Source organism: Crocodylus porosus, unplaced genomic scaffold, assembly GCF_001723895.1.
Source record: "Crocodylus porosus isolate Cpor-Errol unplaced genomic scaffold, CroPor_comp1, whole genome shotgun sequence".
In the NCBI taxonomy this organism is placed as follows: domain Eukaryota; kingdom Metazoa; phylum Chordata; order Crocodylia; family Crocodylidae; genus Crocodylus; species Crocodylus porosus.
In genome coordinates, this window is record NW_017728909.1 from 13,594,832 (window position 1) to 13,613,698 (window position 18,867).

An 18,867-nucleotide genomic window follows, 5' to 3' on the forward strand; every position below is an offset into this window, starting at 1 on the left:
TTTCCAGCATCTGGGATGTCTCACTGAAGTCAAGAAAGTCATCTCACCTGTGTGTCCTGAACTGGGATTGCAACCACATGCTTCTCGTGGGCTACCTTTGAGGAAGCATGTGTTCCTGTTGTCTGTGAACTTCTCAGCGAGCAGTTTGTCAAAGCGTTGTGTGGCTGTTTCCTGGGGTCCCTCCTTTGAGCTATACAGAGCCATATGCATGTGCACCAAACCATGCAGGGGTGGGGACGCATAGCATGACAATGTTAAAACTCTAAAGAGACTAGTCAGCACCCACCCCGACGTGACCCTGTGCACATCACAGGGATCTGAGCATTATGAAGGAGTCGGAGGGAGGCAGAGGAAGTGTTATGCACCTACACCTTCTTCACCACACGCCGCAAAGCTTCCTCTGTGTAAAGATTTCAAAGGCATCATTAGAAGTTGTTATTCTTAGATGGGTGCGTTTCAGAGGAAGACCTTTCTTTGAACGGTTCTGCCTAGGAAGCTCTGGAGAACACCTCCACAGGCATCGGCGTGGCAGCCGCTGAGCTTTTTGCAGATGTGGCCCGAGAATGGGAGAGGCTTTGCACAGCGAGCGAGCTGCAACACAGCAGCAGCATGTGCATAACGGTGGGGGGGGGCAATAAAAAACAGCAAAGCTGACACCCAGCCTTTGCTTCTCTGTTGTATACTAGGAAAATAGGGTGGGGCAGCAGAAGTGCTGCATGCTTGATTTTCTTATGTAGACACATCAATGGCCAGAACTGATGCACCTTCCCCCAAATCCAGGGACCTGTGAGGCCAGGGGCATAGTGAGATGAATTCATATCGGCACTTCTTTTGGATTTAAAAGGCATTTTGATCTAGTGGCAAGACAAGAGGAGTGGGGGTAGCCTGGCAGCCACCTGATCAAAGAGGTTGGATGACTTAACAAGGGATCATTTCCTACTATACCTTCCTTCCATATCCAATCGTCTAGTGCTGGGTTTTGGTACCATAAGCCACACACTCAAAAGCCATGGGCGACCTGTATTGATTACGCACTCAGACATCACCAAAAGAAGTGGATCGAGCTACTAGACCTACTATGTCGCGTCAACAGAGATGCCACGTGTATACTAAATGCTGATCAACAAACACGTCCTTACTGCAACTAGCAGCGATGTCTAAGGGACTCGGAGGCTGTGGACTACCCCCCACCCTGGGAATGGATGCAAGACCTGTTGTTCCATTTCACTGCAAAACAGACCGCTGGTAAATTGGAAGGATAATCCTACGCTGCTGAAGAGAGAGATCATTCAAAAAGTGCTTTTCATTCCTGGTTGCTGTGATTCTATGCTGGGGTTAAACTGCAGAGAAAAGCCCTTCTGTGTCTTGCTAGCCAAATATTTCTTTCTTTAGCATTGGTACTTTTTTTCTGAAGTAGGTATGCACTGATTTACCAGGCATTATTTGTAGGAAAAAAAAATAAAAAAGGAAGCACAGACATTTGAGGTAAGAATCGCATGGCTCAGCACAGCGGAGCTCAACCCTTTAAAGTGGCAGGGTTGGGCGCTTGCTACCTGGGTGCATTATGGGCCATCACTCCCTGCAGGGGGGAAGAGGGGAAGAAAGGAGAGGTGGCTGCCCATGTCAGAGGCAGTGGCGAGGGAGCAGGGAGAAAAGTAGAGAACTTACTTCTGGTAAACAGGCCTTGCTATAGTGGAGGAAGGCAGGGAGAGAATAAGCAGGGCCTGCTGTAGCAGAGGGAAAGGAGAACTAGCGGAGGGCTGAAGAGGGGATCAGCAACATAGGAATGGGAAATGGGCCATATTCAGTCACTTTAGGGAAGGTGGGAGGTACAAATCCAACTTGTGGGTCATCTGTCAGTTTAAATCAGGGATTTTCAACCATGGTGCCATAGCAGCCTGGGGTGCTCTGAGATCCTTTCAAGGGTGCTGCAGACTGCCATGCAATATTAGCACTGGTAGATGTGCAAACATGATTCACAAGATAAGCTTATTTCAAAGAGATGTCCATAGCATTGGTGCAAAGACTAGGACATAGCCTAGCCTATTGGGTAGGCCACCATGGGAGGGCCAGAGACCAGAGCTAGAGCCCAAGGTACCAGAACCAAGGGGTAATTTAAGGAGCAAAGTCCAAGTCATAGGCTCAAGTCGGGGTTCTGGGGTCAAGAGACCGAGGGGGAAATCCAAACAACCGGAGCCCAGAGTCAGAGCCGAGCAGGGTCAGCAGTCAGAGAACTGAAAGCACAGGCTTCAGGGGGGTTTAGCACGGGAGACCTGCAGGTGTACGTGTTGGCTGGCCTGCAGCCTGCTGCTACAGGTGGACTGAACTGGGGAGGTTGCTGTCTCCAGCAGGCAGTCAGGAGGCTGCAACAGTGCCTGCTGGTTCATCACCACCGAGGGTAGGGCTGCCAAATACAGCCTTTGGCAGGTTTGGCCAACTGGGCAAACATGACTTACAAGATAAACCCATTTCAAATAGGCATCCATAATGTCCATGTAAGGACTGGACTGCCTGGGAGGGACAGTCAAAAACACCCTGCCCTGTTGGGGTCTTCCTGAGCTCTTGGCTATAGAAAAAATGCTCCGTTGCTTTTCCCTAGTCAAAAAATGAGTGAAGCTAAGAGCTAGCATTTCCCAAGGAGTTCTCCAAGTCTAAAAAAGTTGAGAATCGCTGGCTTTGGGGCTTGTAAGATTCCTGTTCAAAATGCACAGACTTCTTGGAGACAGACGTTGGGTCAAAGGAGAGACACTAGGCTTCATTCAGTCCTCTGGCAAGGCCTTTCTGAAAAGAGGTTTTTAACATTTATAGTGCAGCAGCACCCAAAGGTACTGATATTGCAACGTCAAAAAGCATCGCTTCACGTCATATTGTCCCACTGCAGACAGGTGAGCTCAAGCAAGCCTAGGCTGTCTGAATCTAAATCCATCTCTCTGCCGCCACGTCCTCCCTGATGAGCTGCCTGATTGGAGCAAAGAAGGATGTTTGTATGGAGAAGAAACACCTCGTGATGTCAAGGCTATTTTTGTACCTCTTTACTCCCTATCAATCGTCTTCCGAGATGTCTTGAGATTTCGACTGATCTAAAGGCCATAAGATGCTTCTGTTAAATACTATTCAGCAGATGGCCATGTATTCAGCCAGTGGCATTTTTACACTTTAGAATAGTCAAGGGAAAGGAAAAGATATGCCTAAGAATCTATTTGTATAATAGATGATGTCTTTGGGATATGGCATTTATCTTCATTCAGGAGGTGGCACCTGATAAATAACTTTGTGGTTCTCAATTCATTTAAATAAAACAAAGGCAAATCATATCCCTTCACAGTACAAATAAACAATAGTGAGGAATGCTGCAAATTTCACCCTCTTCCTCCTCCCTTCGTTCCTTTTGGGAAACCTAGCTGAGGGCTAGACTCTACAAAGTGCCAATCATCCTCAACTGCCATTGAAACCAGGGGGAGCGAAGCCTACTCGACAGCAATTCACAGGATCACGCCTCTAACCCAAGACGGATTGGAAACCTATGGATGCATAACATTTCCAGACAATGACGAAGGACTGTAGCATGGCATCTGTCTCAAAGTTAGCAACAGGAATAGAAACTAAGAGTAGGAAGGAATTATTTAAGATGGAAAAAAAGCAGGCAACGAAAAACATGGCTGAATTTCCCAACGGGGAGACCAGCTGAACTGTGGGCTATCCCTTCAATAGGGAATAGTATATTGGACCATTGTCATCTTTACTGGGCAGAATACAGCATTGAAGATGACATGGCAGTAAGGAATGAAGGATGGGCCAAATTCACCAGTGACTTAATGGGTCTCTTCTTTACCCACTCTGTACGGGTTTCTGAAATCAGTCAAGGACTGTGTTTCATACCCCCCCCCCAGGCAGGTGTTGCAAACTAATTAAAAGTTGCCACCACCCATCCTACATGAAAGGCATGCATACCAGGTGCAAGCACATACACCAGGACAAACAGGCAGTCCTTTTAACCACGAATGGAAATAATTTTGCAATTTCCAATCCCTTTCAAAGCTGAGACTCATCAAAGATTCAGGGGGCGGGGGAATACCATGGTTCTTTCCCCCAAAGCAGCCATACTGGTAATGGGCTTCAGGAGAAACCCTCCTAAAGGCAAGTGATCAGCATGGACGGTGAAGGCTGACAGGTCTGATTATAATAATCACTGCGAAGGGACCAGCACGAGCCTCCCTTCTGGAAGGCAGGACAATTTTTTGAAGGGAACCTGCGAGTGAATTATTTTAAACAACATCAGCGTGCGTGGAACGGATCTGCTGTCACCAACAAAAGGAGGCCCTCGTCCGGGAGGGCACCTTAACACTCACTAGCATGAATACATATTCAGGTTAATATGTATACACGTGCTTACATAGTGCCACTGACGTCAAGGTTGATATAACTAGGAGTAACAGGATCAAGCTGGGCGCCTCAGTGGGATTTAAGCATGTGCTTATTTGTCATCCTGAATGGGGATGCTCTCCAGAATCAAAGAGGGAGGGGGAAACCTGGGGGAATGTGTATCTGTTCAATTTAGCTATGATTTAAATCTCAGAAACGTTTCCTACACCGTTCAACCAAACCCCAGATTTGAACAACCACAAAGTGAGCATCTCCTTTACTTTAACCAAACGTCGATATTTGGAAACCTCATGAGACTTGGGTCTCTTACCCTGATGGGCAGATATTCCACCCTTTGCCAAGGTGACATAATCCCAGATCAGCCTCTCTCATTTTGTCCCGCGTAGGTTTTCGAACATGTCAGCCCAATGTCGCCTCCGTATTTTGCTATTTCTAATTCTGTTCCCATCAGAAACCAGGGAGTAAGGAAGTTTGTGTGATCGGGTGCACAGGCGGCACTACTTTGACCCACCTTTTTTTTTAAAAATAAATGAAATCAATATGTTCATCCAAACATGATTGCTCCATACAGGTGAAGAAGCAGTGGGGGTTCAAGTGGAGGAGGGTAGTGGAGATTTCACTCTTGTCTCTCAGACACAGATTGTGCGGGGGGGCTATAAAAGCATGCTTGTTAGGCAAGCGGTCGATGTAAGTAAGGCCCTTTCTTCCCGCTGGGTCACAGTGCCACGGAGTGGGTCGCTCTCCCATATTCATAGAACAGATCACACCAAAATAAATGGCTCCCAAGAAACCCAAATCACAGTCACATGCATTGACAAGAGCCCCCAGCTTGGGTTGGGATCCCTTTAAACCTGTACGTTTAACAGGAGAAATCTCAATGTGTGCTGAATTTTACATCTAACTAATGCATCTGAATAAATTATGCCTGAAAAAGTTATAAGCCCCAATGCTTACCTTATTGACAGGTTTAGTCACTGGATTCTGTATGGGGAATTTAAACCTTCTCTTCTCGAACTCGCCTTCTAGCTCCTTGGCATTTTCCTGAGCAAAGAGAATATACGTATTTTGATTGTCTAAACAAACAGTCAAAAAACAGTCATGTGCGCACATAGCTTGGTCCGGCCTTTTCCTATTCCATATGCTCTTTTCTCAGCCATTTCCCACTGGTCCGGCACCAGCCTAGGTCTTGCTAACTGTTACACCCTCCCTCCGCTTTGCCGAGCGGCTGCCCCCCTCGCATGCATCCACACCTGGGTGCCCTTCATTTTTGGCGGTGTCCGTAAGCTTCTGCTCAGCCCATTTGGTCACGTGAGTTTTGTTCTCCATCCTGCCGTGGAAACGTTTTGCAGCAAAAAGAGAGTCATCAGGGTCTTCCTCGCTACCCCCTCAGCCTGCTAAGCCACCACAAGGGTTGATAGGTGCCAAACGGCGGAGGGGGAAGGAGTTGGATCACCGATTCCTCCTGCACCCCTTTGTGGAGGGCTTGGGAGGAGGACGAAGATGCTGCGTGATGCCAAGCAGTCTGTTTTGTTTAAGAGTTAAAGCCGGGAGCTGTAGCCAAGGATTACCACATCGCAGACCCATTTAAAAAAAGGATAAGTGGCAGCGATTCAGCATCGTCACCCTCTCCCCTTCGCTTCAGCCCATCTAGGCAGAAAAGGAGGGCTCTCTGCCTCCCTCTCCGCCTTTGTCCACCTTTCAAGCTCTTCTTTCGCAAGGGTGAAATATTTTACATTTTCACCTGTGGTAACACAGATCACAGAAGAGTGTTTTCTTTCCCTCGCTTTGCACTGGTTTTGCCCAAGGCATCCTTTTAAGCAGCAGCCTGTGCAGAGATAATAGGTGGCCCGATTCTCTATAACTGGAATCAGCAACAAATCAGCCATCTGCCACTCCAGGGGTCTGAGATTAACCCAGCTACTGGACCGTGACTGCAGAGCATTTGCACATTTAGATTACAGAAATGTGAGGCTACCAGTCCAAAAATAAAAGAACATGGTGGGGGGAGAGATAACTCTCCAAGGCTCTTCTGGGTTAACCCTTCCAGAGATAGGTCACGTCACAACAGCTCCAAACATGCGGCGTTTCTCATTACCGAGTGTTAAAAAGAAGAGCGGAATGAGGGAAGCAAAATGAATTTCATTAATTATTGTGTCTCAGGGAAATATGCTGATCGCCCCCCATTCAGCCCAGCGGAGGCACAGAGCTAAGCAAATATACCAGATGCAGCACAACAGCCATGATTGCGAGGCTCCTGGGGAAATTTGCTTATGGACAGGTTGCCCAAATGGCTCAGTTGGCTAACTCAGTGATCACAGGAGCAACCTTTCACTGTCTCTAGGGGGATGCACACCTTCTTAATGACTACCCCGAAGTGTAGCACCGCTTGCATACCAGAAAGCATTTTAAAAGTACCAAGAAAGAGGGGAGATTCATATTTTGAAATATTAAAGCTTTGGGCAAATCACTTCACCGCCTCAGTTTACCTTTCTGTCCAGTAAGCAACATAATACTCACTTCACCTGAATCACAGCAATATCGTAAGCCTTTTCTCTTTACTGTTTGTAGATCGAGAATCATAGGTTGGAAAGGATCTCATGTAGCCAAACCATTGCACACATGCTTTGAGGGTGATTGAGAGCCTTGCAAGACAAGCTTTTTCTCCTACACCTGAAGAAGGGTGTTTGTCCCCGAAAGCTTGCAATTAAAGACATTTTTTTCCCCAAAAATCTAGTTGATCTGATAAAAGATACCACCTCTATCATGAGTCCTGATTGCTTTTGCCTCTAGACCAAAGCAGCTACAAGCTGGATACCTTGCAATACAAGTGTAATGTATTATTATTATCATCAGTAGTAGTAGTATGGTTATTTTTAATTATTATTATTATTATTATTACTATTATAGTTAGAAATGCAAGGAAGTTTAATGCACCAGTAAAAGAATTTGGAGTTCAAGTCTGAGAGATAAAGGAAGGCTGCGCATATTGCATAAGAGCATGGCTTGCTCTGTTCAGGCGCATGGAGGAAAGGGTGAGGAAAACCCACCCATGCACTGAGCCCTCATACAGTAGTTGAACCCCCTCCCAATTCCTGGCATTTGACAGAGCAAGGCTACTCCTAAAGAGGACAGAGCACCCAGGGCAAGGGGAAGCAGCTCCACTAGCATGTGCGGCGAACTCAGGCTCCCGACAAGTCCCAAGAGAAGCCTTCTGGGGAATAAAACAGAGGCCTCCACACTGCTTGCTAATGAGTGCAGTGGCTCTGAGCCACAATATGGTCCATCAGTTCCAGAAAGAAAGCTGACAGATTGTGGAAGCAAACACAAAATAATATTTTCTGCTTTTGCTGCATAAGAAACGCTGGTTCTGGAGGGTACTGGGGCCCACGGACGGATCCAAACTGCTTGGTTGGTTCTAGCCCTGACATACTGAATGCTTTTCTGGGCCTTTGCAAGCTCTCTCGAGAAAAGTGTTATGCTCCTCACCAGCAGGAGACACGGAGGGGAGAAAACAGAAGTAAAGAGGTGCCAAAGTACCATGGCAAAATGTTTCATCTACAGGACTATGGAAATCTCTTCTAGCCAGCTGCATGCTGAGGAAGCTGTGTAGCTATTTGGGGTATTGATAGAAGATGAAGGCAGGGTCAAGGAACAGTCATTGTCCATGCCAATAATTCTCAACCAGGGTGCCATGCAGGTTGAGGTAGGTGCCACGCTATATCAGCACTGGTAGGTGTGCAAACATGATTCACATGATAAACCCAGAGATTTCAAATAGGGATCCACGGTGTTAAAAACGCTCTGCCCTGTTGTGATCTCAGTTCTCTGCAAGACAAAGAGGGGTGACTCCGTTATTTTGCTGGAGTCAAAAAACAGGTGAAAGCTAAGTATTGGCATTTTTGAAGGGTGCCTCCAAGCTATCCAGGGATGCTTTGAGTCTAAAAAGGCTGAGCACCACTGGCCTACGCTGTACTTCCTCCCAGAAACCGGTGAATACCCTAACGGACGCTTATCCAGCCTCTATTAGCATTAACTCTGGATGGGACTTTACATTCACCCCCCTGCCCTAAGAAAGGGTTAGTGGGCAAATGCACATCAGATTTGCAAACACAATATGACAAGGGGAGCCAGGCAGCACCACAAAATGATACCCAATTGCCTTAGCAGAAAAAAATTAAATCCATGAGGTTTCGCACAAAGCGAATAGCATTGTCCTACACCAGAGAGAAAAAAAAAACCAACCCAGCCCGAATCTCCACAAGACCTAAAAACACTTGGATGAACAGTGTAATGCATGGCACTAAAATAAATAAATTAATGAATGGGAGGAACTTGTTTCATGCAGCACCTACAGGAGGGCAAATCGAGTCCTGCAACCAGTTTGAAAGCTCTGACGTCCCAGCCATGTAACAAGGTTCCCCTCCACATCCTCACTAATGACCTCTTTCCTTCCCCTGTCCGTGGGCTGCATGGCTGACAGCTAATAAAGGAAGATCTGAAGCTGCATTCAGATCCAGAGCCAAAATTCAGGATCGCCTTGTCCCTCATCTCTAAAGCCCCAGATCCAAACTCAAGGATGATCCAGATGCAGAGAGGATCTTTCTGCTCGGGCCTGTTTTAAGAGCATCGGCTTTCAGACCTAGCAAGTTTCCTGTGCCATTCGCAAGCTGAAAAATACAGCACAAAATCACTAATTGGCAACCTCCTCTTTTTGTCCCTCTGTGAAATGGAAAGAGGAAACCTGAAACAGTCTGGGAACACTGATTCAGAGAAAAAAAAAAAAACCTGAATAAAAATCCAAACCTGACCCAGTGCTCTTTCCTGCCTGGGAATGACCTACTGAGGCCCCTTCTGACTCTAAAAATCTATGAAATGGGCTCTTGGAAAGTGGCCGACTTCATGCATTACTGCAAGTTAAAACCTGGAGTCATTTTTCCAGGCAGGCTTTAAAAGAAAGGGATTGTGCAGCAGAAACACCACCACCCCATGAAGCAGAGGCTCAGCCGGGAACAGCGTCACCGGAACATGCTGCCTTGTAAGTTGGCTCGTCCCCTAGCAAATGAGAAGTGAAGGGGAACACTGATGCAGGCAGCGCTGCACCTTGCAGAGGTTTGCTTGTCCTACAAGTAACCTTGCATCATGATACAGAGCTACGAGAGTAGCCTTATGGGTACCGGAGGAGGAGGAGAACACGGGGGGTGGGGGGAGAGGGGAGGAGTGGCAATAGAGAAACCAGCAAAAAACTCCCAGTGAATCAGCCTTTCCCGTCCTCCATAGGAAAAGAGAGAGAGAGGCTGGCAGATTTGTGGGCAGGTGGGCATGCACAGACTCCCCCACCTCTGAGTTTCTGTTCCCAGCTTCTGCTTCTTCACTCACGATCGTCATCGTACACACACACACATGAGCCACGACCCCAATGAAGAGCTCAGCTCCTCTGGTATGGGCACCCACCACGCCTGGGTACTATTGCAGCAGGCACAGGAGGCTGAAACCATTAGCCGGGGGGAGGGAAATGGCACATAAAGCCAAAAAACAAAAAAAGAAACCCCAGTCACCTTCACCCGCAAGAAGCCCAAGATTTGAGACAAGCTCTGGCCTTGTTCCCTATAAGTTGCAGGGAGGGAGGGGGCGAGAAATTAAATGTCCCTGGACAGGCGCTGGATTTCAATCAGCCGAAAGTTAATGAAAAGGATCTTGCCTCTTCCCCTGAATGTCCACATATCCCTGCCTTTCTCCGGGAGGGGAAGGGAGGGAGGTGGAGAATTACATTTAAAAGGCAAAAGAGAAAAGCAGGAGGAGAGAGAAAATTCTTTAATCTGGCTGGTGAACCCCGGCAGCGTGAGCAGCCCTGCGTCCGGAGCCATTCTCATTCCTGGCACGTCTCGCTGCTCTCCAGAACAGTCCTGATTCAAAATATTAGTGCGGCACAGAATCCCATTTTCGAGTCGCTGCAGCTCCTTCTTGGCACCGGTTCAGCTTTTTGTCTTTTCTTCTCCTCCAAGCACCAAGCGGAGGGAGGAGAAAAATAACCCACTATGCTTCAATATCGCCGACGCGCTCCTCCTCCCCAGCCCCCCCGTTACCCCACCCTCCCCACTCCACCAACAAAACCCACACAGCGAGCATAAATCTATCCCCACCTCCACGGCAGCCAGTTGATAGCTTCCTTCCCCCTCCCGCCACCCCTTTTCATCACTCTATCTTTTCAACCATCTTTTGTACTCCTCTAAATTTTTCCAGCCAAGCGTTGCAACCTTCCACCCCCCCCGGCCCCCCGACCTCCCCTCTCATCTGAACAAAAACCGTGCCACGCTTGCCAATGCCCTGGCATCGCCCCCATACGCGGGGTGACTGCTACTCCTGCATCATTTCACAAAGCCGCTGGCAGATCCAGCTCAGCTCACATAGGTGCTTGGGAATGCGCCGGGCACATGAACCGAGGGATGCCCGGGTGCTTGCACGTGTGCGTTCAAATGTGCGCAGACAGGACGTGTCGCGTGGCACCCCGTGATCCATCTTTAAATACGAGCTTCCTGTGACACCTGGGTTTGGCGACCGGACCTCTTCTCAAGCCTGCAGGTCCAGACGAAACAAGCAATGGCATGACCGCCATCGCCACCACCGCCGCAACAAATGACGCTGAAATGGCACCGAATAATTCAACCGACTTCTTTTCAGCCTCATGGGCTGGAAGTGATGACCAGCCTCCACTTCCAGCCTGGCTTGAGTTTGATTTTGTTCCTTCTTCCTTCGCTTCCCCCCGGTTCCATTTCCCTCTTTTTTTTTTCTAAAAATCTTTTTTATTTGGCTTCCTACTTTGTCCAGAGGAGGGGGTTTCCCCCCAGCCACCCACCTATCCCAGGAAGCACATCTGGAAACTGCACAACTTCTGAAACATGATGTAGCAGTTAATGGACCAAAAGGTGGGGGGCGGTGAAGACACATAGGCACATCCCATATGTACAGCCTTCCCCTCGCAGAGGGAGAGAGAGACAGAGAGAGGCACAGAAAGCATGCAGCATGGCCCTGGTGCCTGTCCCAACCCCCAGGATGCCAGAGGGAAGGGCAGTGTGTCGGGGAGGTAGAGGCACAACGTGCATTCGCCACGTGAAAAGACTGAAGTGACCCACCTCTCGATGAATGGCATGACTTTCGGTAAGCCACCGCTTGAAATGCTGACGTTTCAGCGAAGGAGATAAAATGGAGTGAAACATGCCCCTCACCACTGCTTGGAGGAGATACAGATATGCAAACCATAAAGCTGGGGTGCTGAGGGATGGCTGCTGGAGGAGGATGTGGATGAGGGAGAGGAAAACGCACCTAGGATTTCAGAACAGTCTGCGGTTTGGAGACGGCAAGCTAAGCAACCATCCAAAGAGGCTGACGCAACACCGGGCTGAGCGGGGCGCCAGGGCAGGGCAAGAAACGGGCAGGGCACGAGAGTCTGTGCATCAGGGCGCGTTTGGGGGGCCGGTTTCTGCTCTCATTTATACAGGTTGCAAAGAGGAACAACTCCACTGACGTCGACGGAGTTAGACGGGTGTCAAGCCGAAGGACTGAGAGCACTGTTAAGCCAGTTGACTCAGCTCCCTATGGCAATGACTCTCCTATGATAAATTAACAAAGTGCCAAGTTGGTTCCCAGGGTATGTGTAAGAGTGACAGGGCCAATCGGGTTGTCAGGGCTTCCGGCTGCCTAGAGGGATCCTAGAGCAAAAGGCTGGGAGGTGGGGCCAGACAGACGGACAGACGGCATGCTCGAGGTGGTGCAGACAAAACACCAGTGTACCGAGCAGCTGCCTAATATGTATCTTGGCAAAATCCTGCCTGGCTGGGAAGAAGCAGAATTACAGTCTGGAATCATAAACCCATCAGTTAGGCCGGCTCTTGATTTTTTGTTCACTTTGGCCTGATCGTATGATGGAATAGGAAAAAACTGAAGGCCAGGATGACACCCTATATCTTGTCTGCCAGAAGCCACACATAGGAGTTGATCCCTTGTTCGGTGCCAGCTGTTGTACCTGGCAGCTGGAGGCCAGACTGGTCTTAAAATAAGCAGACTCCCCACAGAGCTTGGACTTGCTGAGACAGTGCAGGCATATATATATATTCCATGTACGAGTGCAGACCGACCAAGCCTCAGACCCAAGGCCTTGTGGATGATGCTCAACAAGGCAAGCTGAAGGGGATCCTCCACCACCTCCATCACAAGGTAACGAGTTGCCTTAGGTATCCAGGTTGTAGCCGTATTGGTCTAGAGGAAAAGGCAATCAAGACTTGTAGAAGAGATTATACCGTTTATTAGACCAAATTTTTTGGCACAAAAGTTGCCATAGGGTTTTCATCCTGTGAGCCCTTTAGGGTGCTATCCAAAAGCAACCCAACCCGTGCTTAAAGAGGCTAACAGTGCCAGAGGCTCAATATTAGGAAACAGCGATGTTTAGCTGTGGCATGAAAACTTGCCTCTGAGTGACACCCCTATATTTTGAGCCATCTTCCAAAAGAAAATCATCCTGCACTGGCAACTGGATACTCGATGGAGCTTTGTCTCCGCCACATGGCCTCCAACTCTTTCCCAGTTGGTGACCATGAGACCAAAGAGACCAGGGACCTTGGAAATCCACCTCTCCCCTTGGTTGATTTAATGGCTTCCTTTCCTGGATCTCCCTGGCCTTCATGGCCATTCAACATCCTTCCAACCTGTGTTATCCACCAGGGGACTGGCAAGTCAGGCTACTTCCCTCCCAGTATTTCCACAGTTCAGCAACCTGAAGAGGAGTTAATGGCATTTTAGTGAAGTGACTCCAAGACAGAAGGTGCTTTCAGATCCTTAAGGTTGAGAGGCACTATAAATAAAAGGCATTACACACTAGCAAGTTCTCAGTTGCCAACTGGAGTGGGAAAGAATATTTTAGCATCTTCTTTCCAAGCATTTTAATTCTTGGTAGGAACAGCCAGTACCTTCCAGAGATCTTAAAATGCTGTATATTTAAGAAAGGGTAAGTCTACATGCTCACTCCCCTAGTTTCAACAACACTGATATTTGAAGCAGCCCCTCACAGTTTCCATGCCCAGAGTTATCGTCTGCGCGCACTGCATCCCAACACCTTGCCGCCATGTTTGTCTGAGAGAAATCTGGTGCCTTCCTCAGCACAAACCAAAAGCCAAGAAACAGCACCTAAGAGTTTACCAGATAGGTTTTGGGCTAAGTACAGGCAGCCAAAAAAAGGAAGGCTGAATCAATTCACTCTTCACAGGAGTTAGTCTAAACTGTGTAGATTGAACTAAGAAGCAAGTGAACAGACATTCACTTTTGATTCCAGAAATGGAGCCGCGTGTCTGCAGCAGTCTAGGCCAGACACAGGGAGCACTAGAGCACACCTCCCCACTGAGCTGGAGCAGACAGCTTGGGCCGAGGCTAGTCCACCCACCTTGCAAGGGAGGGAGAGAGTGTTTGATGGGGAGCTGCAAGGAATCCTGGGATGTTGGGGGACTGTGTGTTAAATTGAATCTGGAGGGGATTTTGGACAGAAGTTCAGTAAACCAATTTCAGCTAAATCAGTTAAGTCTGATACTACATCCATCCAGGTTCACCTGAAACTGATTTCAGCCATTTTGGAAGTGCTTTATTTGCACTGTGCTTCTGTTGTGTTATAGAGTTGAAGCTATTATCAGAGTGAAATGGGCTGTTTTGTATGAATCTGGCTGCTTTTGTGTAATGACCCACCTCAATACTTCACTGTTGAAAGTTCAGGTCCCAGCGGCGGGGCTAAACTCTTGCTAGCAGGGTGCTGATTTTAGGAGTTTTTTGGCTGGTGTAGATGTGTGGGGGCAGTTTATTCTTTCTATATGAGGAAGAGATTGAGAAGTCCCATGCAATAAAGAGAAAAAAAAAGGTGAGGGAGAACAGGGAGTAAAGAGATTGCAACCCATGTTGTTTGGATCCAGTTCAGAAGAGGAAGAACTGCAGGTAGCAGCTACACAAGATAGTTTTTTTAAGTCAGTGGTTTTCACCCTCACTTTTTATGCCAATGTGATAGTCACGCACAAGCAGTAATTAAAAAATCTCAGAGAAGTAGGAGAAGAGTGACACATTTGAGGAGACTGCAATGTATTTGTGTATGTGAACAAAACCCAGGGAGACCTGCAAGCAAGGAAATTATAACTGGTGATGTGGAAACTACCAAAGGTTCAGTGATTTGTCTGGATAGGAATCCCTGCATAAAGACGCTTATCTATAGCTCTCAGTCCTCACAAACAGGCTGGAAATATCCTTAGAACAGGTTTACTCGCATGGCTTCCAGTATCTTTGCTTCTTGCTAGTGCCAAAAAAATACCACGAAAACAGCTTTTCTTCAAATGCTTTGGCTCTCCTACTTGTGGTCCCCAGTGAAAACTAAAATTGCAGGGTCCTTAGCCTGAAAAAGATTGGGCCTACATTTATTTAATCTCAACTGATCCCCCGTTTCTACTAAATGTACGCACGTGTTGAAACGAGAAGGCCGGTGTATCAGAGAATACAACGCCTTGACGCATGTGTCCACATCGCTATAAGCTGGCTTGTCTTGGCACAGATGACATGTAAGACTGTAGGGCCCATTTTTCAAATAAAACCTTTATTCTGGGTCACCTTGTAGCCCATCGAACCTAACTGGTTGAGAAATAAAAAGTTCTTTGAAATGAAAATGTCCATTTTGAAGTGGATCAAACCAGCAGTGGCCACAGTTCTGGTTCAGAGAGAGAAACGGGAAAAAACAAAGAAACAGAAGATTCTTCAGTCGAAGTGTAGCAACCCCTTTTCTTTATATATTTAACCTGATGTCTATTGAGACAGCATAGCCCGGGGTTATTCCCTTGTGATGGACGTTATGTGCTATTCTCATCTGTAAGCCTCTCTGGACCATCACAGTACCGGACTCTGGGAGACTGATTCCCATCATATACGATTTTGACACCAATGAATCTCAAAAGACAAACAGCAAAGCGACTCCTCGCTTACAGCAGTGTAAGTCAGATCAGAAACAGGCCTGGGTGCCTTTCAGGATGTTTGTAGTTATGATACCCTGAGGCTTTTATGAAATGAGGGCCTTGAGTGACTATCCCTACCAGACATTATATAACCTGCAGTGGAGCAAGAGTGATTGAGTTCAAAATCCTTTCACTTCGCAGACTGAACAGAATGGATCTTTTGCTCCTGAGACTGCAATGTCTTTTTTTCTTAATTATTTATTATTCAACTCTGTAAATGCTATTGAGCTCAGCCTGGAGGGTTGGGAAACAGGTCAGATGAAGCTGCAACAAGAATCTGGCCTGCCCTTTATGAAACGAGGCCACAATCCTGTGAAAATTTAGGCCCAGGCTCCAACTTACCTACAGTAGTCATCCTGCAACTAGATTGTAGCCCTTGAACACTTAAAGCCAAACAGATGAGTACACATTTGCAAGGTTGGGGTGTAAAGCACTTAAGTAGCCTGATTCTCCTTTCACTTTCATTGGTGTAAATCCAGAATATTAGTATGAGTCAGAGTATCTGTCTTAGGTCATGAACTCGCTTGAAAATAGGGCCAAGAGGCTCATGATAGCAGCTGCACTGTTGAAAACTTGGCTCTTCCCTACCTACATGAGGCTGAAGGTTTCTGGGTAGTTTTTTGGGGTGCCAAACTCCAGAAACTTGACCGAGAGCTCTTGAAATCTGGGTCCAAACTATCCATTTGATCACACTGCTCCCAGTCCGTAGCAGAGTGCTACTCACAGGCAGGAAAGCTGAAGGAGGACTGGGATTCCCATTCTGTTATGGCTGTTTTGTCATCCCCTCGAGATAGCAGTCTGCTTACAGCTTCACACAACAGTTCACAGGTGCGCGGCTTATATGCCAAAATGGTCTATAAATCAGAGCAGCGGAGGAAGTGCTTACGTATAGAAGCAGCCATTGAAAAGGATGTTAGCCCCATTCATTTCATAGGTCGGATCGTCCGAACCCATCCCTAGCTCCTAGCACCAGACGGATCGGGCATGAAATCGCAGGAGAAACCAGTCATTTGCATGAGTTCGCAGAGGGGGCGAACTCGTTCCTGATCTCTGTTAACAGTTTTCACAAATAGGAATTCTCCTACCCCTTTGGACAGATGGCTGGTCCTATTGCTTATGTGAGATTCCCCATTGAGGCTGAAAGCCAATCCACATTCAAGCTGAAAGTAAACAACCTTCCAATTCAAAAGGCATTAATGCTAACTGCCAAGCATTTGGTATGTGTGCTGCAGATGTCAAATAGACAGTTTCCCACCATACAAAGCCCAGGCACATAACTAAGTTACACATTAGGAGCTTCTACCCAGCCCTAATCATCTGTCCGGCAGGGACTTCTCTCCCTCTCGTGGACCGTTCGGCGTGGAGCCTCGGATGATCTAAATCAATGCAGCTACGTTGACTTGAATGAAGCTGCGCCAGCTTAAACGACGAGCCAAGGATCTTGCCCTTTAGAGGTCCAAAGACAAGTTCCAGCATCTCCTCCCTTAGTTTTAAGACTTTCACGCAATTTTTCCCCTGGTAAAAGCGAACAAGGGGTACTGTGAAGAAAGCTGATTTTCTTTCAACAGGATTCACTTCAAGGGACATTTATCAGCTAGTGAGAACTTCAAACTTCAGACTGCGCTAAATCACAGAGAAATAAAATGTGGAGAATATACACGCTGTAATGTGAAGAGCAGTGATTTCCTGATATTTCTTGAAATATGGGGGGCCGGGGAGACACGGCTGGGAGCTGAAGCATAAAATCACTATAACAAGTTTAGGAAGATCAAAAATTGTGGGGGGGGAGGGATAATAAAATCAGTCTGTTTCACACTGGCGCAGCTGAATGGAGTAAATTTATACAGCATGCATGTTCGGAAAGTAAAACAGGCTTTTAAAATGCTCAGTTGTAATAATGCAGAGTGTTATTCAGTAATAAAGGCAATTAGACCGCTTCTCTTCTCACTCTGGAGTAAATTAGAGGTAACACCGCTTACGTCAGTGGTGTAAACCAGATGTCAGTTTAAGTCAATGGAGAGTCAACAGTGTGAGATACGTGTAAATCACAGCCTAATCCAGCCAATCCCTTTTTTTTTTTAAACATAGGAGACGGGATGCTCACATTCAAGTACAGTCATTTCACCTGTGTGAATCGGGTGAAAAACCAGGGAAGTGAGTAGAGGCTGGGACACGGCACGCTCCCCCTTTCCCTTTAGTCGCCTTGACTTTTGCTCAAGTAGAAGAAAACAGCAATTTGTAACACGGTGCCCTCTTGACAGCACCTTCCAAACTCGGGATCTTGAAGCACGTTGCAAATAGGAACAAATTAAGCCCCCGTGAGAAACCGACTCCTGCCTCGGTGCACGGGAGAAAAACGAGGGGCAGAAAAGTAAAGGGGTTGTAAGCGGCGACACTGGAAGGCCCTGGAAGTATTGTGATGAGATCCTAGGTCTCCTGAAGCCCAGTTTTGTGGGTTAACTGCTGGTCTGTCTGGCTTCAGTCATGTTTGCTATTTGTCAGGTGAACCTTGCATGTCATGAAACTTCAGCCTGGTTGAAATATCGATCAACCGGAGTTTCTCACTTCCTTAGGATGACCAGAATTCCCTGTCAGCCTGAAAGTAAAGAGGGTGAATTTCCCCCCAGGTGGAGAAGCTAAAGGCACGTGTGCAATGTAAACCCCGATTCAGAATAACAGCAGAAATCAGCCAGCCACCCTCCAAGTTGAATAGCAGTTAAAGAGCTATCTTTCATCTCATGCTAAACGAGGTGTATAGGCCTTGCGCAGGGTGAATTTCACCAGATTCCGGTCATGTCTTGAGAAAAGGGTCATGGTAAAAGAGTACCTATTCCCTAATGCAACTTAAACCAAAAAAATACCCCTTTGACACCTGTTTGGCAAAGCACGGTGACACAGGGGATTTAAATCAGTCTTAGCGAGGCCATGCTGATTTCCAACACAACAGATTGGGGACAATGCAGGCAGCTCACAGGGGAGGAAGCAGAAAGCTGAGCAGCAGATCAGGCACAGGGGAGGAATGGGAAGGCAGAGCCAGAGCAGCAGATCAGACAGGGGAGCACAGGGCAGGGAGCAGAAAGCAGAACAGCAGATTAGACAGAGGAAAGGGATCAGAGTGGCACTCAGCGAGGCCACAGGGTTAAATTATGGCACCTCTACTAAAAAGATGGATCCGTACTGTTTTAAAGTCTGGACTACCGTTGGGCTAAGGCAGTGCTCCTGAAACGGGTACATATGGAAATCTTCTAGACTGGAGGACATACAATGGAAAGGAAGGAATGGAAAACCAGCAAGGCAAAGGAAGGACTTTGACTTTTTAAATACTTTATTCAAGGGTTCAGGGGTACAACAATGGTGGCCGCTTGCAAGCGAAAGCACCAACAACTTACTACCAACCCAAAACCGAGATCGGACAAGTCTCTTTGTCCTCGGATCCAGAACCCAAATTGGGCAAGGG

The 18,867-nt window shown here is 47.3% G+C and overlaps 1 protein-coding gene across 1 annotated transcript in view; it reads right to left on the reverse strand.

The window, feature by feature from the left end:
* The window catches only part of SETBP1 (SET binding protein 1), a 325,029-nt gene that overhangs the window by 186,889 nt on the left and 119,273 nt on the right, over positions 1-18,867 (reverse strand). The window contains exon 2 of the mRNA XM_019531682.1: positions 5,338-5,424. Coding sequence (XP_019387227.1) covers positions 5,338-5,424 — 87 coding nt within the window. The remainder of the gene's footprint in view (positions 1-5,337; positions 5,425-18,867) is intronic.